Below are 19,855 nucleotides of genomic sequence, written 5' to 3' on the forward strand. Positions count from 1 at the left end.
TATCTCCCAAATTTTACTTATGTGAAATTTACCTAGAAGTGTCACATACGCTTCCTTATAAGATTCAATGTCCTTGTTAAGGTTTGCCCCCAAGAAGATAAACAAAGTAACTCTGATATCATATAACTCAACTTATTATCAAAATATTATTTATTTTAGACACATTCTATCATAATTTTACTTATAAGCTTTATAACCCAAAATATGTCTGATTTTACTTTTAAGTTTTATAATCTAAAACATATTTTAATAGTTTAAGAAACTTACAAACTATTTAATTAGTAAAATTTTCTTATCCCTGAATAATATAATATACATAGATAAACCCAATATCTGTTTTATATTTTGTTAATACAAAATTCACCAAAGAGTGCAACAAATTATTATGAAATATATCTAAAATAATATAAAATCTTTTGATCATAAAAACTAACTATTAATTGTGACAACTCCACGAGAAAATGAACTTTTCAAAGACACCAAATACCCGATGTGTGTTTAATTATGTTATATAGTGTTTTCTATTTTTTCAATTCACCTTATTTAATGGAGAAATTGACACCAAATATTTATTTCATTCCAAGAATTTAAGGGAAAATAAATCAGTATAAATCATAAGCTTCGTAGACTACAAAACAACAACATGAAAGGGGTTGGGCTGCCTGATTTTCTCGTCACCAAGTGAAGCAATGGCAAAATCATGTCCTGCCTTTTAAAAATCATCACAGTAATAGGCAATGCCAAACAACAGCAATTTGATCAAAATGGACAAATTTTTTCCCTGATTTTAAGTGATCCCATTTAGGCGTTATTTAGTTAGTTAAGCCGCCTGTGACATTACAGATATAATATTACAACAACCTTTGTAAGAGATTGATTAGCCCTAACCCAGATTCGTTCCTTCAACCGCTACATCTTTATCAGAGATGTTGGAAGTTGAAAACAGCATCATATTCAATTATCTTTTATCTTACAGTCCACAGTGCAGTGCTTCTCTCTCGTTTGATCCTTCCATCCACAATGCATTTCAAGGAGTTTAAATTCTTCCATTCTACCCTGAATATAGATTACATCATAGATTACATCATTTTTCGCTTGCGAAAAAGCAAAATATGGGATACTTGCTGGATTCAAACAAAAGATGCTACTGCAGAGAACTTACTTAACAAGGAAGTGCTTTTTATGCATGTCTTGATGCATCATCATGCAGCTGCGTTGGTCTCACGCTAGGATCATCCTGCAATTAGGGGGATCAGGGCATGAGTACGTAAAAATGACAAGATCCTATCTATTAGAATGACATTTGGTAAACTCACACGAATACCATAGGCAAAACCAGTTTGTGCCCGGAAGAAATCCATTTGTCCCTGAAGGAATTAAGCCCTGATAAGCAAATGATTTTGGGTTCCATGATACACACAAATACAACAGCACTGTGGGAATACATACCAGCCCATGCATGCCCTGCTGTGCGCTGTAGTAACCATCATGGCTTGGTGCAATTGTGTTCAACTGTCCCTTAAGTACACAAAACCCACATCTCAAAGTTATGCTGTGATCTCAGCAATGAAATTGACATTTTTTTAAATTTATTATACTTAATATTCATATGAAATACCAGCCCCTGAATGGTCTGTTGATTCCCATAGTAATTATCACGTGTTGGCGCCATTAGGTTAAGCTGTACCTGCACAACAGTAATGTGTGACATTCAATTAAAACAACCATGATTTGTTTCATTGTATTATCAAGAGATAAATTAATGGAAACAGACTATACCATTCCAGATACACTCTGTTGCGTGCCATAATAGCCATCCAGGGTTACCGCTCTTGCACTTAATTTGTCCTACAAAAACAAAATTGCAATTCGCAAGGAACCATTATAAGATAGTAAAACTTATTTGTACATGAAATTTTCCTTCCCAATTCTATATGAGCCATTAATTATTTTCATTACTATCCTCTTGCTTATCCATTAAGTAACACCATAAACATTATGGGATACTGCCAGTAGGATTCAGGAAGCACAAAAATTCACAAATAAAGTTTATATCATAATTCTATTCAACACACATCCTAATGCATAATTACGTTTATAACCAACTAATATATATATAGAAGACAAACCATATGCGGCAAGCTGTCTTGTGCCCCTACAGCCATAACCTCCTGCTCTGAATTCACCTGAAATTAATTAAGGAAATCAGCTCTGAGAAGCATAACATGAAAATCAGCATGTGATTACCATCTAAAATTTACCTTTCTTTTCTTTGTTGGATTCTTTCTTTTATTTGTCTTGCTCATACTTCTACTTTGGTTATCTTCTTCAATGCATATCAGACCATGAGTTGGTGATGCAACAGCTTCCACGAGACTCTTACTAGAAGTATTTACACTAACACAGTTTCCAAAAGCTTCTTCTAATGCACGAAATGCAATGCTGTAACTCTCTTGAGACAGTGATGCCTCTTCACTCAATTTCATTGCACGCAAACATAAATCATTGTACCTTTGAAGTCTAGATTGCACCTGATCAGGTTCCTCTGCCAAAAATTGCCTGCTCTTAGCCTCTTTTGTCCATCGTTTCAAAAGATATTGAGATGGGATGGAAGAAAGGCCACGAATTTGAAGAACAATCAATGCATGTCTACACAGATAACCTTTATATTCAAATAATCGGCATAGACAAAAAACCTCTGACTTAATTTGATTCCACGTAACAACAAAGTCTTGATTCTTTTCAAAATCTTGAACTCTATAAATAATGCTTGTTTCATCCTGACTTTCCTGTTTAGGATGACAAGCCACAGCCCCCAGAACCTCAACTTGAAATTTCTTGAAAACTGCATGAGTGTACACCCCTGAAACACTCTTCTCAAACGGTGATGGAGATTTTAATGTAGGTTGTTTGTTCCATGTATCAGAATCTGCTTTGGCTTCCTCTTCGTACCTGTCTTGCACAATAGTTTCGTAAAGTTTCACAAACTCTTGCACAGTGGTCTTCTTATGCACATATTTATCAAAAAAGGAGTTTACACTCTCAGTTCGTTGAACAGTGGACATCCCAGCCAAAAAGGTATCTCTCATGTAGGTTGGCACCCATTGTTTACAGTCTTCATATAATGATTGCATCCATTCATCTTCCCTGAGTTCAAATCTCTCAAGAAGTTTCCACCACCTTCTCCCAAACTCTTCTTCTGTCCATGACCTATAGATACATTTTTCAAATTTTGCCATAAAGTTTTCATGTTGTTTGATTACATGACCCAAATTTTCAGAAACCTTTGCCAATACATGCCACAAACAAAAGCAATGACAAGCATCAGGAAAAACCTCTGAAACAATTGATTTCAAGGTCTTATCTTGATCAGTGATTATAACTTTTGGGCCTTGTCCACCCATTGCTTTCAACCAAGTCTGCAATAGCCAAGAGAATGTCATTGCACTTTCATCCAATATCAATGCACACCCAAGTAACGTGAATTGATAGTGTTGGTTCACACCAACAAATAGAGCTAGAGGCATTTTATATTTGTTTCTAACATAGGTAGTATCGAAAGAAACAACATCACAGAAATTACTATAATCATGCCTACTTTTGGCATCAGCCCAAAACAAATTCTTCAGCCGCTGATCTTCACCCACATCTACTGCACAGAAGAAGTTGGAGTTGATATTCTGCATCTGTGTAAAAAAATCCAGCAAAATCTTGGTGTCTGCTACTTCTAATGCCAGAGTCCGACCTTTATCAAATGGATTTTTGGGATCATTTTTCAAACCTACCACATTCTTATATTCAGCAAACTGTCTAGCCATTGCAGCATACATCTTTCTGGTTTGTTCACTCACTGCTTGGGCAGGCAAAAGCTCATGGTTATGCTCCTTCACAAAACTGTGTATCACCCATTTTCCATCTGGCCTTCTTTTCACGTGCATGCTTGCTTTACAGTCTGTTTTTGAACATGATCGTCTACCAGTAGCATTTTCCTGATCTTGCTTACTTTGCCTAGCACGTGGTCGATTGTATGACTTGTCATACTCTCGCTTGGTCCCATATCTAGAACAAGCAAATTTTGCATCAATGAATTCTCTTGATGTTTTTGAACGACGACTATTTTGTATAGCAGTGTTGAATCCCATAGACCGTGCATATTCTTGATAGAAAGAATAAGCTTCCCCATGTGATTCAAACTCCATACCCGAAAGTGGCTCAAGATTTGTATCCTCTTTAAACACTAATGCATCAGCTGTTGGAGAATTAGCATCCCCATCTTCAGTACGTAGGTCATCTCCAACAACCCTAATGCCTCCACTCTCTAGATCACCATTATGCAGTGGCAGTTTTTCTTCAGCATCCAACATGTGATCAATACCAGTTTGGACTTCCTCTTCCTTGTCATGTTCGCCAGAAGGTAACCTCAGATCTATGTCCATGATGAAACCTTATTTACTTCAGCAGCTGTTGTATCAAGGAAACCTGGGGGTAAAGATACAAATTAAGATCTTTGGTTTCCACATACCATAAATAACAATGACGACAATAAGGGGGCATTTGGTTTGGTAATTTTTTATTATCAAAAATAAAATATTACCATCAAGATAAATTATTTTGAAGAATCCTAGATATAAATTATTACCATGTATGACGAAAATTGGTATATATATAAATATTGTATTTGGTTAGATGTAATAAAAGAATACTAAGTTATTATTTTTCTTAAATATCCTTAGATATAATTATCCTAAAATATTCTTCATATTACTTGTTATGTTAATTGGAAATGAGAGCATTTTTATCTTAAAAAATTAATAAGTAAAGATAAAATTGTAACAGAATCGCAATTATCTTATAATCTGATAAAAATTGATTAAATAATAATTATTATTATTATTATTATAAGAATATTAATATATTTGATTTGGATAAAATATTTATTATTAGAATAAAATAAATGATTTAGATAAATATTTGAATTTAGAAGTTAAATAGGGTTGTATGAGGTGATTGGATTGAAGGAGGAGGGGAAAATATTAATATTTGGTATTTGAGTATCCTTCAGTTGATAAGGAGGCTACAACCTCTAGGGAGGAGTTGACATGTCTTTGTTGTCAGCATTATTCATCTAATATTAATAATATTTGAGTTGGGTTTCTATCGAATTAGTATCAACTCAGTGAGATCTGGGCAATAATTAGAAAATGATGGAAATAATGGTGAATAGAGTTGATGTGAAAAAGTTTTTGGAGGCAGTGAAGGCAAAGTTAGAAGCTATGGAATCTCGATTAGATAATATAGCCAATAAATTTAAGACAGTTAAAGGTTGTTTAAAGGAATGGAAGGAAATTGTGATTAAGGATGAAGACAACAAGATCGAAGCTTAGCCACTGTTGCCAATGTCTCAAGAGGAAGTCGTAAAAAAAGCGATGATTGATGAGGAAGACGACGAGATCGAGGCCAGATTTGAAGTTCTTGGTGCATTCTCAGCGGCGGATGATATTGAATTTAGCAAGAAAAGGGTTGTGAGGTTGCAATTTGAGGCATATATGACAGTGCTTAAGACGAACGATGCCAAAATGATGTTTTTGGCAATGGTAAACACTATGAGGTTGACTTTTTTGATCAGTTGCAGTAACTAGAGTAATGACAAAATGGGTGGGATATTTTCAAATTAAGTAGGAAAAAATTGTTTAAAAAAAAAAAAGATCTTCCAATTTTATCACTTTAAAGGCAAGGCGGGTTTCAAAAGGGCCGTTAGAATTTAATTAGATAATAATAATTATTACAATATTAAGATTAGAATAAAATAAATGATTTGAATATATATTTGAATTTGGAAGTTAGATAAGGTAGTATAAATAGAGGTGATTGGGTTGAAGGAGGGAAGAATATTGATATTTGATATTATAGACAACGTTTGACTAATAGGGAGGCTATGACCTTTAGGGAGGAGCTAACACCTCTTTGTTGTTAATATTATTAATTTAATATTAATAATATTTGTATTGGGTCTCTTTAATAGAATTTAATACTTAAGGTGAAAGTGGTAATCAGATTATGTTAAGATATAGGGGACCCTCGTCCTTCAATTATAAGTTAGAGTTTATTATAAAATGATTGTTTAAGTTATCAAAAGGTAAGGCAAGGAGTTAAAAAATATTAAGGTTTAGTATTGTGGGCAGCCTTTTTTGGTTGATTATGAGAGGTCTCCAATTGGAAAATGGGAGACCCTGGACTCCTCAAACTGTCCGGTTTATCCTTGTAATCATTTTTATCAATGAAATCAATGAAATAGTTTTCTTTTTATGTTGTTTACGGTTTTATTTTTAGTTTTGTTGAATAAGAAGTTGGGAACTCTAACAAATGGTATCAAAGCAGTTAGACCTAGGTTTCTATTGCAATTCCGACTAGGGAAATGACCAGAGATAAATGAGGAAGTTGAAAAGTCTCCAATTGAAGGTGAAAGGTACTGTCGGAATGAAATCGAATCGAGATGATGATGGTAAAAGGCAAATCAATAACGTGAAGACAAACCAACATGATGACAATGATTAGAAAAGTAAAGAGTTACTAAAAAATGGTCACGGTGGAGTCCTAAATCATCATCAAGAAAAGATGAGTTGAGAGACATATGCCAAAGAAGTGGTTGGAAAAAGAAGGGAAAAAAACAAAAGAAGAAGAAGACGGAGCACCAAAACCTCGCTAACACCAGAAGATGAAGTTAAGAGAAAAAAACTATAGAAGATTGGAGATAAGGCTAAGGTTGGTCCACTAATCTCTGCTAAATTCACAAAAGATGTTGGGATTTCTATTCAAACATTTGAGGTTTTCACCAAGGTTCATTAATAGAAGCCTTCCTTCTACCAAAAATTAGGAATCGTAGTCCTTTTTGACTATTGATTCTAAAAAAGCAGTGCACGAGCAAAGTTTAACAAATTCATTATAACTCTCAAGAAAGTTTGCTTTCTTTTCTTGTAAGCACGATTACTTACAACCTAGGTACTTGCCTAAGCCTATTTTCCTATATATATATATTTTTTTACCTTGTTATTTTGTTTAAACTTTCTTGCGTTTCCTATAACAGCCACCAACTTGTTTTCATAGTATAAAACCACAATATTTACTAATAGATTTCTTCAAATTAACCCCTAATCAATGCCATTTCTAATTAAAAAAAAAAGCATAGCCCTAATTTAAAGCTACAACACTATCGCAAATTAGCTGCCCATGACTTGTTCCAAGATTATATTCAAATACGTTAAAATAATTAATAAAAAGGTGAAATAAATTATTCATAATGTGACACCCTCAGGCAAATCCCACATTGACAAAGTACGGGAGAGATATTGAATTTGTCTATGCATCTCACATCGCTTGGGGGTATGGATGGATTCGAGCCGAGCCGAGCCGGGCCGAGTTCGAGCTCGGCTCAGTTCATATATGGGTGGCTCGAGTTCGAGCTCAACCGAGCTCGGTTAAGGTCAACTCGTTTCGGGCTCGAATTCGGCTCGGCTCGGCTCGAATCGTTTTTCGTTATGAAAATGATATCGTTTTTAATATATATTGGTTAAAATGACGTCGTTCTGTATCAAAAATTTTAATTAAAAAATCTGACAAGTAGTTCGAGCTCGAGCTCGGCTAAGCCCGGCTCGTTTCGGGCTCGACCGAGCCGAGCTGGAGCTGGAGCTGGCTCGGCTCGAGTCCAGCCCTACTTGGGGGTAATAAGATGATACTGGTTAAATAGCTTGTAAACTCCTTAAACTGTCAAAACATGTTTTGAATTGCAAAATCTAAAAGTAAAACCATGATGAATTGTATTTCCAAAGTGAACAATATTTTGACAATGGGTTAAACTATTGCACTAGAGATATTATATATGGTATCAGAGCCGCTCCAGTGTCCTCTTAAGCGATGGTGGGACAAATTTTAGTAAGGATGCCTAGTCTCATAAAAGGGGGGTATGTGACACTCATAGACAAATCCCACATCAGCAAAGTATGAGAGAGATATTGAGTTCGTCTGTGTATCCCACATCATTTTGAGATGATAAAATGATACTGATTAAATAGTCTGTGATCTCCTTAAACAGTCAAGACGAGTTTCAGGTTGCAAAACCCAAAAACAAAACCATTATAGACTATGTATCCAAAGTGAACAATATCTTGACAGTTGGTCAGACTATTGGACTAGGAATATTATACATAACATAAAAGTAATCAACTCCACCATAAGCAACCAGCACTAAAGGAATATGATTCCTAACCTAGCAAGATACAATCTCAATGTTGGAATTGCATAAAACAACACCAGTTTAGTATCTATCATTCCAGAATTCCTGTATAAAGACTTGTAGAATTCATGATTCAGTTCTTCCTGTAAGAAAAATGCATTCACTGATTCTGCCTCAAAAATTTTTATAAAGAACTGTGTTTATATTTTCTTCTCTTTCTAGCTCAAGAAAAGTGTGATAACTACTCTTTTCTGTGTTTTTTCCAATCCAGAAATATGAAATATTGTGTTAATTGCTTGTAAACTAATTATTTTTCCATGATAAATGTATTTTTTAAACATTATGCAGATACACAAATATAATATTGATTTCTCCACACTATACACCATGATGACTCGTAAGTATCACACCTTCTCTTACTCAAATCCTACCATAAAAATTTTCCTTACTGATCAAGAATCCCCTGCATTATTACTGTGCTAATTCCATCAAAAATAGTGCATTTATAGGATCATAAAAACGCGTTTGATTTTCTGTTAGATCAAAGCAGCAACCTCTGTCAATAACCACATGAAGCTCAAGTATCAAGCTATAACACTTTGCCTTGCTTTTAAAATAAAATGCGTTAGATAACTAGAACATCTACCACATTAAAGCCTAAAATCCACCAGAACACCCACTTGGCATAAAAGGTAAATCATGGAGAAGTTCCCAATTACTCAAATATCTAGCATATCACATTGAACCAAAATGGAAGTCCATTACCGAAAACCCTACACAATTCCTAGGTCATACATAAACAAATTTAACCCCCTTATAACATTTCTCGGACGAAAACGAAAACACAACTTGTACACATTCACAGCTTAGGTCAAAAATACTCCAAACAACTCATTCCAAACTCATGAACACTTTCATTCACAGCTTAATCTATTTATAAGCCTATTTAGTGCACTTGTCATATTCACAAGTAAATAATTCAGCTCATATCATCTCCACTGGTAAAGCAAACCTAAACCAGAACAAAAACGAAACGCTACGCAACTAATTCAACCAAATCCAATAATTTCCTGCAATTAATTCGATTCATGATAAAATTCAAAATTGAAACAAAATAAAATTACTCAAACTCAGCTGTTTGCTGAACTGTTTCAACAGCTAAGCTAACAACTCAATCCAATAACCTAACAACAAGAATTACACATAAAAAATTTTCAAGTTTTCAATCGGTTCAAGAAATTGAATCAAGAAAGAAGAAAGTAATGTTCAATTTACACAATTCTTCATATGCATAAAACAAAGCGAAAGATTAGTAATGAGAGGGGGCGAATGAATGTTGTACCTATCTCTTTGTAAGTGAAGAAGAAGACCTTTGATTTCGATCTGTCTGAGACAGCAAGAAATCACACGCGACGAGGTGGAGCGAGTGGTGAATCTTCGTTGCGCCCAAATTTTGCGCTCTGTTTAGGGTTTCGTAATCTCAATGTCCCATTCTGACGCTCGCTTCATCTTTTGTTAGCTCACTCGCGTCCTGCACGCCTCGCGCGTGCCAAAACTGTTAATGGTACTCTCGTAATATTCCGTTTGTTTGTAATAGCGCGTGTGACGCGTGCGAAGAAATCTGGCTGGCATCCATTTGCTACTGTTAAAACACCTTTTTAATTATTAAATTTATTTACTCATCTTTTAAAAATAAAATAAAATGTTTCACGCGGTCCTTCTCCACTGATATCACGCACTCTACTTAATGAAAAAAAATTTATAATTTTCTTTAATATAATATGTAAATATCTATAGATATTCACAAAAATTATGTGTGTTATAATTTAAATATATAAATAATCTATTATTATATAATTAAATAATTTTAAATTAAAGATAAAATAAAATTTAATTACATAATAATATATCATTTATATATATAAATTATATATAAAAATATATATTCATGTAATATTATTCTTAAATATATGTAATTATTCTATATTTTCTTTAGAGAATTTAATTAAAAAGAACTAATTTTAGACCATTTTTACAAGATTAACCAACCTTCTATAAATTATTAATATAACTAAAAATCTAAATTAATACATATTTTACTCTCATTTTTTATTTTAAATAAACTCTACTCACATAAATAGTTTTTTCCTCTGTTAACATAAATGTCATTTTACTTAACAAAGTGAAAATTTGAGTCTCTAAAAAGTAAAACATAAGTTACTTCAACAAATTCTGGGGGGCCAAAATAATTTAACCTTTTTATTTTAAACCTAATTTCTTATTAATATTCAACCAAGGTATTATATTAAAAAATTATACTATGATGAATGCAACAGAACTACTATTGTGAATTATGATGGAATGATTGTTCGTTTATCAATCCCATCAAAATTTTGGACGAGTACAGGTATATAGGTTCATAGTCATAGATGGCACATATGATGGGGTGATGATTACACATTTGCAAATCCCATGTCATTTTTTTTGTCCAATTCGACACACATGCAAACATATTAAATTGCTTTTGGCATTTTAACAATGCAGCGTATTCTAATGTAACACATTTGCCATTGCTGGATAGGGATGGTAGCAGGGAGGGTAGACTCAAATATTCCATCTTTTCATGTTGTTTTCGTTTTTATAAGAGATATTAATATATGTCTTCAGTTTATCTTTATTATAAAGATAATAAAAAATGTTTATCTTCTATTTATGAAAAAAATCTTTTTTTCATATTTTATTCACAGAAAAAAATTCTCATTTTGTTTTTATACTCATGAAAAAAATTATCTTTTTATATTATGTAAAATAAAACTAATTTATTAATTCAAGTGTCACAAATAACATAAGTTAATTATTTTAATAGGTAAAATAAAACACATAAATAAATTAAAAATATATAAATAATCTCAAAATATAATAATATATTAATATTTTAAGTAATGGTAAAGGTAGTAGGAAGGACGAAAATAGAGTAGAATGAGGTGAGACAGAGCAAGTATGGAACAGGCTGAGAAAAAGATATATATATATCTCAATATTTAATTTATATATGATTATAAAGATATTGTTATTCCGATAGAAGAGCACACAATATATGTCTCTGATAGGACAATAATACACTTGTTGTTCCTATCAAAATTTTTTTGTCCTATTCCAACATTTGTGCAGGGCACATTGTTAAGATCTTACATACAAGTTGCAGTTGAACAATTTTCATCCAATGGAGAGTGGACAAGTATTAGGGCGGTTTGAAATCAGTTAATAAAACAAGTGTGATAATATTTTGAATTAAATGGAATTAAATATTTTATTCAAAAAATATAAATCAAAATTGACCTGATTTTAATGTTAACTAATTTTGAATCGAATAAAAAATATTAATAAATTAAATTAAGTTTTAGATTAATTAATTTTACATTGAATTTTAAAAAATTATTTAATTTTAATATTTTTATCTATTTTTTAAATAAGTTTAATATTTATTATTTCCTTATTTAATTTTTTAAAAACTGATTTGGCTTGACCAATCAATTTAAAAAAAATAAGAAAATCAATAACTAAGTAGAAAAATCAATTTATCTCTAGGATAATTAATTAAAATAAGCAAAATTTTACGCGTTTATATGTTTTTAGGTCACCCTAGAAAAGTTTTATCAAAATAAGCAAATCGTATTTTTTTTACCCTTTTTACCCTTATGTTGAAAAACCAAGTAAAAATATTTTTTCTGAGAATGTGCGTCGGTTTATGGTGGTTACGATGTGGCTAGGAATTTTACACTGAAACCCTAAATATGTCGAATTATGTATACAGATGTTTTTGAATGTTTCAAACGCTTAAAATGATGTAGTTTCAATGTTAATGGATGTTTGGAAGTGTAGCCGTTGAGAGACAAAAGCGTACAAATTTATAGTGTCACGCAAACTGCGCAAATTTACAGTGCTGCGCAAATCGCGCAAACACTGTTTACACTGCGCAAACCTGTTCACATCGCGCAAACACTGTTTACATCGCGCAAAAGTAGATATCATAGTCTGTGAACAGTATTTTTTGCGCGATTTTGCAAGCAGTTTGCGCTATGTGAACAGTTTTTGCGCAGTTTGTGTGACACTGTTCACAGTTTGCGTGACACTGTTCACTTTTTGCGCTTTTGTCTCTTAACGGCTACACTTCTAAGCATCCATTAACATCGAAACTACATCATTTTAAGCGTTCGAAATATTCAAAAATATCCATATACATTCGACATATTTAGGATTTTAGTGTAAAATCTCTAGCTACCATCGTAACCGCCATTAACCGACGCACATTCTCAGAAAAAATATTTTTACTTGGTTTTTCAACATAAGGGTAAAAAAAAATACAGTTTACTTATTTTGATAAAACTTTTCTAGGGAGGCTTAAAAACGTATAAACGCTTAAAATTTTGCTTATTTTAATTAATTACCCTTATCTCTATTTTATTTTGAGCCTGTATTCAGACCTATTTAAAAAAAGAAACCTATTTTTTAATTTAATTTTTATTTAAAAATTAATTCGATTTAATTTTATGATAATTAAGCATCCCCTGGCAAGTACGTACCAGCCAGCCAGGGTCTTGCTGGGAAGAGGCCAAGCCAACGCAACCATTGAGGGAGAAGAATCATGTACAGTGGGGACCCAAACCCAACTGTACTCTCCGACATAATTAACGCACGCACTCAGCACTCAAACCTAATCTTCTTCCACTAAACAAAAAGAGTCCGACTACCTAACGCAAAAAAGTATTCAGCAATTACTTATTTTTCTTTCTTTCTCTCTTTCCTTTTTTTTTTTTTTTGTCTTAATTTACTCTTTCTTTCTTTCAACTCATTCATTCATTGCGTCAACGCCTTTTTCTTTGTACTGTCGCTTGTTTTCTTTCACTTGTTTATTTTAACTCTTTTCTTCTCCTTCGTTTTTGGTTTTGTTATTTTCTTTCCCTTTTCTTTTTTTAGTATATTAGAGTGAAAATGAAGCTTATCTTCACTTTTTGTGCCTTTCTCTAGCTTCTCTCTCTGGGTCTGCATTAGGGTTTTTGTGGGTTTGGTTAGTTCTTTTTAACATCTGAGAATTGGGCAGTAATGGTGAGGAAACACGGGTGGCAACTCCCTGCGCACACCTTTCAGGTATTCACTTCAACAATTTTCTATGTTTTTTTCGTGAATTTGACTAGGGTTTGCTTTATTCACTGTTTTCACTGCTGTGTTTCTTTGTATTTAGCTTAAAGCATTTCATGATCCGTGTGTTCCTTGTGGGTTTCATTTTTTTATAGGTTTTTCTGGCGTTCTAAATATGGGCTTTTACTCGTTTTGTGAGTGTGTTTACTATGCGTTATGGTTTTTAAATCTGTTAGGGAGTTGTGTGTATATATTCCTTTTTTGGTTGTTCTGTAATGTGCAGATACTAAGGAGAAGTAAGCCACTTACAAAATCACGTGTAATAATTTGATTTCTCTTCTTTTTTTTTTTTGTAGTTTTGTTGTTCTTCGCCATATTGAATTAGACCACTGCTAATTGAAACTTTGAGCATGTGTTTCTGCTATCTTTAGGCAATAGTTGATCTTCAATTTGTTTCTAGGTTGCGGTTTAGTGTATTTTTGTGCTAGCATTTGACCAATATTGGTGGACCCTTTCATATGGTCTTACCAGCATAAGTTTTTAATACTGAAGGTTACTGAACTTAAAAATTAGAGCCAAGTTGACAGAGTTCTGTGTTGAAATCCACTCATTCTTTTAATTAAAGTATATATATAGAGCAAGTGGGACCTCTATTTGGATCCACTTGAAGTCCAGTAATTAAGTTTACATTACATGAGATGGTGTGAGGCTTTTATTTTAGGATGTTATAATTTGTGAAGGAATTTATTAGTCTATCAGTAGCATCTCTCAAGGCAGCATTCAATTATTTTCAACTTGTAGATTATGGGTGTGCAATTTGTGTTAATTGATTTTGTTTTCCTTTGATATCTTTTGAGTTTCTGATGGATTTTTGGCCCTTACCTTTGCAGGTTGTTGCAATTACTGTATTCTGCTTGTTAGTGGTTGCATTTTATGCTTTCTTTGCTCCTTTCCTTGGAGGCCACATTTGGGAATATGCCTTGTTTGCTGCTTACACTCCAGTGGTATGTGAATTCATTATATTTGATTGTTTTAAGCAAATTGTAAACAGTGACCTGGACAAGGGCTTGAATAAGAGAAGTGAGTTACTTGGTCAATCCACATGTTAATGTATCAACATGCCAAACTTAATTTTATCAATTCAAGAACTGGTCACCGGTAGTGTTCCTTTGATTTATGCATGTATTTGGAAAATGTTTTACTCTTATCAAGTGCATACCTCATCCTTTCTTTTCCTTGTGAGGGGAAGGCAGTTGCCTAAAATGCCTTCACAAAAACTGATGGTTTGGTTTCGGACTATGTAAAGTACTAACCAGATTGAGTGCAGGGTTGAATTCTGGTCAGGGTTTGACAACAATGGGCTTATATATTGCTTAATTGAAATATATGTTTCAGATGGCTTCTCTAGTTAATTGTAGACCCTGATTATAGAAATTTGCAACTGCTCTCATGTTTGAAGCACAAAATGCAGAGAAAAGTTGATTTACTTCTCCCAAATGAAGAAAAATGTGTTCAACTTTTCTTTTTAGTGGGTTGGTCATGGACCTGTAATAAATGTCATCTTATGCTTACCCCAAGGGTTGGGTTTACTGGTTCCCTTTAGTTTCAACAAAGAGGTCAAAATTTCAAATGCTTATGGGACCATCTACTTGGGAGTTATGACCCATGAATTTCTTGATCCCCAAGGAAATAGGGTTTGGGAGTAGATCCCAGTTTAAAATCTGGTAAGCTTGTAGGGAAGGTTGAGACATCTTTAGGTTTCAAAGAAATAATTATATTCTGCTCATATGATTTTGTCATCAAAGCCATTAATTATACATTTTCTGTGCAAAGAAACATAGCCTTCATGCCTGATCTTGTTCCTGTATTAATTTCATGTCATGGCAGGCACTCCTGGTATTCATTCTTTATGCCCGTTGTACTGCTATTAATCCTGCAGATCCAGGCATAATGTCTAAATTTGATAGTAAAGTAACAAACAAATCTAACACAAAACATGGGTTATCAGCAAAGGAGGTACCGAGAAAATTTGATGAATTTGGTAGTGGGGTGCACTCTTCCCCATCATCTCTTTCAAGAAGTTCTGCAGGGGTAGCAAACTCTAGTAAGAAAGGTTCAGTGGGAGATACTGCCGGAGTAGATATTCCAGGAGAACCAGTAACCAGAAAATCTCTTTGTAACATTGGAGGAATTTTGTGTGCGGTGTGTGTTCATGAAGATTGCCGTAAAGAGGAAGAGGCAGCTGAGCAGCAAGGTGATGATGCATTGTTCTGCACACTTTGCAATGCTGAGGTATTACATCATAACTAGTACATTAGTGCAGTGGTACATATCATGCTGATATAATGTTAGAGTAGAACAAGGGTTTTTCTTTCCTGATAAGAAATACAGAAGAAAAAAGAAAAAAATTACTTGTGCATTGCATATATCACATTCCTGTTCTACACCATCTGAACGAACTTGCGTGCCTACATATTTAATTAGAAATATGTTTTGCAGGGTCTTAAACCCATTCTAGACTGTAGTCCTATAATAGTTATCCCAATAATTGGTGCAATTTCCTAACAAAAAACTGATATTTATTGGCTACTTTATTCTGTTATTAAAAGTCTTTTTTATGGGAAGCCTGACTTCTGTGCTGCAGGTCCGCAAGTTCAGCAAGCATTGCAGAAGTTGTGATAAATGTGTGGATGGTTTTGATCACCATTGTCGGGTATATTTTCATGTTGCATCTGAAATGTCTTTCTTTTGTTTTAAGTAAACATCATTTAACAGTTTAGTTGCTAGAAACTAACCTTGTTTTATTAAATTGTTGCAGTGGCTTAACAATTGTGTTGGACACAAAAATTATATGACTTTTATCTTGCTTATGGCCATCAGTCTTGTTTGGGTTTGTATTTTTGAGTAATAATTTATCTTGAAAAATATATATATTCAAACATTAATGGTGTTCTCTTCCTGTGTGTGTTCAGCTTGTTATTGAAGCAGGAGTTGGTATTGCTGTCCTTGTCCGTTGCTTTGTTAATAAGAAAGGAATGGAAACTGAAATTGTTGACAGACTTGGAAATGGTTTCTCTCGTGCCCCATTTGCAGTAGTTGTGGTACATCTCATGTTGTAGACTAAAACTGGCATATGTTTATATATATTTGCTGGTCAAAACTCTAATGCTAATACTGGACTAAATTTTGTGTAGTTTATATGTACCGGTGTTTCCATCCTGGCATGTTTACCTCTGAGTGAACTCTTCTTTTTCCACATCATACTGATAAGAAAGGTCAGTGGCTAAAAACTTCTTTTTTCTTTTATTTTATCTTGGTGTTTTGTGTGGTCACTTATATGGTTGAGGAATAGTTTGGAATCTTACAATCATATTTGGGTTGGGAAAGTATTAAATTTTCTACCCTGTTGGTAAGTAGATGATAACGGATACAGTTGACACATTGAGTAATTTCTGTGCAGAAAAAATAATTTACCTTTCAAAAAGTTCCCTTTACCATTTGATTTTTATGAAATCAGGGTATTACAACGTACGAGTATGTTGTGGCAATGAGAGCAATGAGTGAGGCACCTGCTGGAGCATCAGTGGATGAGGAAGTGCCAAATTTGCTATACTCTCCAACTGGATCTACCACTACTGGCTTGAGTGGTGGAAGCTCTGTGGGCTTGCAGTATAAGGGGGCTTGGTGTACCCCTCCAAGGATATTTGTTGATTATCAGGTACGACCCTTTAATATTTAGTTTTTCATTTTAACTCTCCTTGTTACAAAACCTTCCATGTATCTATTGAAGGTTTCTGAATAAGATTTTTAGAGTAGATATGTTATATGTCATAGATTGTTCATTCATGGCTTACTGATTCTCTATCATTGTGTCCAGATGACAGCTTTTCCCATGATCGCTGCATTTTAAAATTTTCAAGTATAGTTGCTATATAATGTAATTGGACATGAAGTACTTAATATTTACTCGACCTCCAATACTTATATTTAATTATTCTCTCTTCTAATTTTAGAGTTGTATACGTAGATCTACATTTCTATGCATAGTTATGTTTATAATGTGGAAAAGGGATTGAATTTTCTTTATTCTACCTAAATCAAATTTATAAGCCCAAAAACTTTCTCTGCTTAACTCAGAAGGGACACATTATGAATGTCATCTTAACTGTTCAAGGCATTAAAGATTTTGTAACATTCTATGTAAAATAGGGGCCATTTATCTAATTCTTTCATTGTTATATCCATATAAACTGATCATTTGCATAAAGCCAGCCAGCCCAGATTTCTATAATTGAAGGCACATTTTCTATCAAACTTTGTTCTATTTTAGCAATTTTAGCAACATTTTCTTGCTGGGCTAGCTTTTAGCTTTTATCTCCATGTTTAATACTGAAACAAAGTCCCAAAACTGGTTGAGGAAAAGATTTATTTTGAATATTGTTTGTCAGGATGAAGTTGTACCCCACTTGGAGCCTGGAATGGTTCCTTCAACTGTTGATCCAGATGCAGCTGAAGTTGCAGAAAGAGGGAACAAAGTGCCTAAAAGACCTGTTCGTATTAGTGCATGGAAGCTTGCAAAGTTAGATTCAAATGAGGCTGTGAGGGCTGCAGCCAAAGCTAGGGCATCTTCGTCTGTTTTACGGCCTGTTGATAACCGTCGTTTGCCCGATTCTGAACTCAGCTCCAGTGGCAATCTGAGTGTCAGAAGTAGTGTAAGCACAGATATGGGAGCAAATAAAGAGAACAAGAATGAGCTGGGATTGTTAGCACTGAAAAATTCCTTTGCTCCAAGTCAAGGTAGCCGGGATGAGTATGAAACTGGGACTCAAAGTATGAGTAGCTTCAGCAGTCCAAGCCACATTCATGAGTCAGTGTCACTTGGCCCTCTGCCACAAGGTCATGGTTTTAGTCGTATTAATGCAACTACCTCAGGTCCTGGTGTTCCTGATTGTCCTGTAGCTTCTAAGGCAGTGGCAGCAGCTGCTTTCCCTAGTATCAACAAGCCAACAACCAATACTGCATCAGGATTTGATGAGAAGATAATGCAAAAGGGAGGCATTACTGATTCGTTGCTGCTGTCAGCTCCTGCTGCTTCTCTTCTTAGAGATGTTAAGAGGACATCAGTTGTTTGGGACCAAGAAGCTGGGAGGTATGTATCCGTTCCAGTATCAGCATCAGAAACTCGGAACAGGTCGTCCTTACAAATAGGATTGCCACATTCTAGTGCGCAAACTAGTGGTCAAAATAGAAGACCAATTATTCCACCACAAGAATCTTCTTCAGCAATGCATGCTCCAGTACAGCAAGCAGAGAAGCTGATGTACACAGGGGACTCCATTTTCTTTGGTGGTCCACTTTTGAGTGCCCCAACGAGGGATATTCTAAAAAATGACAGGGGTTTGAATCCTCGAGAGGGCCAAGAGAGGGTGGCACTCAACTTATCACGAGAATCCAGATTCAAAAGGGATTCAGTCTCAAACCAGCTTCCTGTATTTGTTCCAGCAAGTACTGATCACAAACATGCATCCGGATCCGGTTTGTAGATACTCTTGACTTAAAACCTTGAACATGCATGTAGAATTTCTCTTCAAATCATCTGGGTTAACAAGTGGAAAACAGAAGTTGAAGAAACCTCTTTAAATGAGCTGCTTGACCCCTGGAACCTTTTCACGGTTTTGATTATGTTGCTAATACAATTGTGTTGCAAGGTTCAAGCAAGTTCTGTCTTCTTCAGCAGATGAGGTTTAGTAAATGACATGTCGGCTTTAGAAGTTTGTAAATGAGGTTATTTAATTAAAAAAATTCAGACAGTCAATCTTCATTGTGGCTAAAGGGTTTCATTCAAAACCCTTTCACCCTGTAAACCCATTGTTGTTTTTTCTGAATGATTGGTAATCCAAGTCTCTCTCCACACTTATTTGTGAACAATGTGACATGGTTTACAGTTTTTCCTTTCAACGTATTTGGAACTTCTTTTGCAAATCCTAGTTGAAATTTGGAGCTTGGGTTTGGAGCCTTCAGATTGTGGTAACAACCCATACGTCTAATTATTGGAGTGTTACTAAGAGGGGTTTCGAGCCTCCATATTGTAAATGTGAGTATTGAGATAAAAGGGGGTTCAAATCATGATACTGTGAGTTGACTTTGATTCAAGCTGATTCTATTCAAGTTTGAAAATAAGTATAGTTTAAATGAACTCAAATTTAAATTTGAGTATAAGAGTAAAATATTTTTGAGTTTGAGTTTGAGGGGTATTTGGTTTGTCAAGATTGTAAATATGAGAAAATTTGATACGAATTGAATAACAACAATGTTTTGATCAAAATATATCAAAATAATATTATTTTGGATTTTTTTTTTATTTAATTACAATACCAAATAGAGTTTAGAGCTCAATTCGACTTAATATTATAGTTGAATTTGAATCAAATTTAAATTTGATTCGTAAAATAAATTAAACTTGAATAACTTTACGGGGAAGTCAAT

At 34.0% G+C, this 19,855-nt stretch overlaps 2 protein-coding genes across 5 annotated transcripts; one reads left to right on the plus strand and one right to left on the minus strand.

Moving 5' to 3' along the window:
* Nucleotides 1-682: 682 nt before the first annotated feature.
* LOC123219730 (protein FAR-RED ELONGATED HYPOCOTYL 3) lies at nucleotides 683-9,728 on the minus strand. 2 transcript variants are annotated; one of them, XM_044641723.1, is made up of 9 exons: nucleotides 9,573-9,728; nucleotides 2,262-4,479; nucleotides 2,130-2,186; nucleotides 1,780-1,848; nucleotides 1,619-1,687; nucleotides 1,450-1,512; nucleotides 1,317-1,367; nucleotides 1,163-1,237; nucleotides 683-1,056 (listed from the first exon to the last, which is right to left on the minus strand). In XM_044641723.1, exons 2-8 carry the CDS (start codon nucleotides 4,434-4,436, stop codon nucleotides 1,181-1,183), a joined length of 2,541 nt encoding a protein of 846 aa, XP_044497658.1. In that variant the 5' UTR covers nucleotides 4,437-4,479; nucleotides 9,573-9,728; the 3' UTR covers nucleotides 683-1,056; nucleotides 1,163-1,180. The 2 variants fall into 2 exon arrangements, with proteins under 2 accessions (XP_044497658.1, XP_044497651.1); XM_044641716.1 differs by having other exon boundaries at nucleotides 1,450-1,518.
* A 3,303-nt stretch (nucleotides 9,729-13,031) lies between these two features.
* Nucleotides 13,032-19,297, plus strand: LOC123210365 (probable protein S-acyltransferase 19). Of its 3 annotated transcripts, none has more exons than XM_044628675.1 (10): nucleotides 13,032-13,378; nucleotides 13,525-13,688; nucleotides 14,260-14,373; nucleotides 15,257-15,661; nucleotides 16,014-16,082; nucleotides 16,188-16,259; nucleotides 16,342-16,470; nucleotides 16,564-16,644; nucleotides 16,887-17,087; nucleotides 17,818-19,297. In XM_044628675.1, the coding sequence occupies exons 2-10, from the start codon at nucleotides 13,545-13,547 to the stop codon at nucleotides 18,910-18,912; spliced, it is 2,310 nt and encodes a 769-aa protein (XP_044484610.1). In that variant the 5' UTR covers nucleotides 13,032-13,378; nucleotides 13,525-13,544; the 3' UTR covers nucleotides 18,913-19,297. The 3 variants fall into 3 exon arrangements, with proteins under 3 accessions (XP_044484610.1, XP_044484621.1, XP_044484630.1); XM_044628695.1 differs by having other exon boundaries at nucleotides 13,037-13,378; nucleotides 13,525-13,563; XM_044628686.1 differs by lacking the exon at nucleotides 13,525-13,688 and having other exon boundaries at nucleotides 13,035-13,378.
* Nucleotides 19,298-19,855: the final 558 nt, after the last annotated feature.

The sequence above is a fragment of the Mangifera indica genome, chromosome 1 (assembly GCF_011075055.1).
Source record: "Mangifera indica cultivar Alphonso chromosome 1, CATAS_Mindica_2.1, whole genome shotgun sequence".
NCBI classification, from domain to species: domain Eukaryota; kingdom Viridiplantae; phylum Streptophyta; class Magnoliopsida; order Sapindales; family Anacardiaceae; genus Mangifera; species Mangifera indica.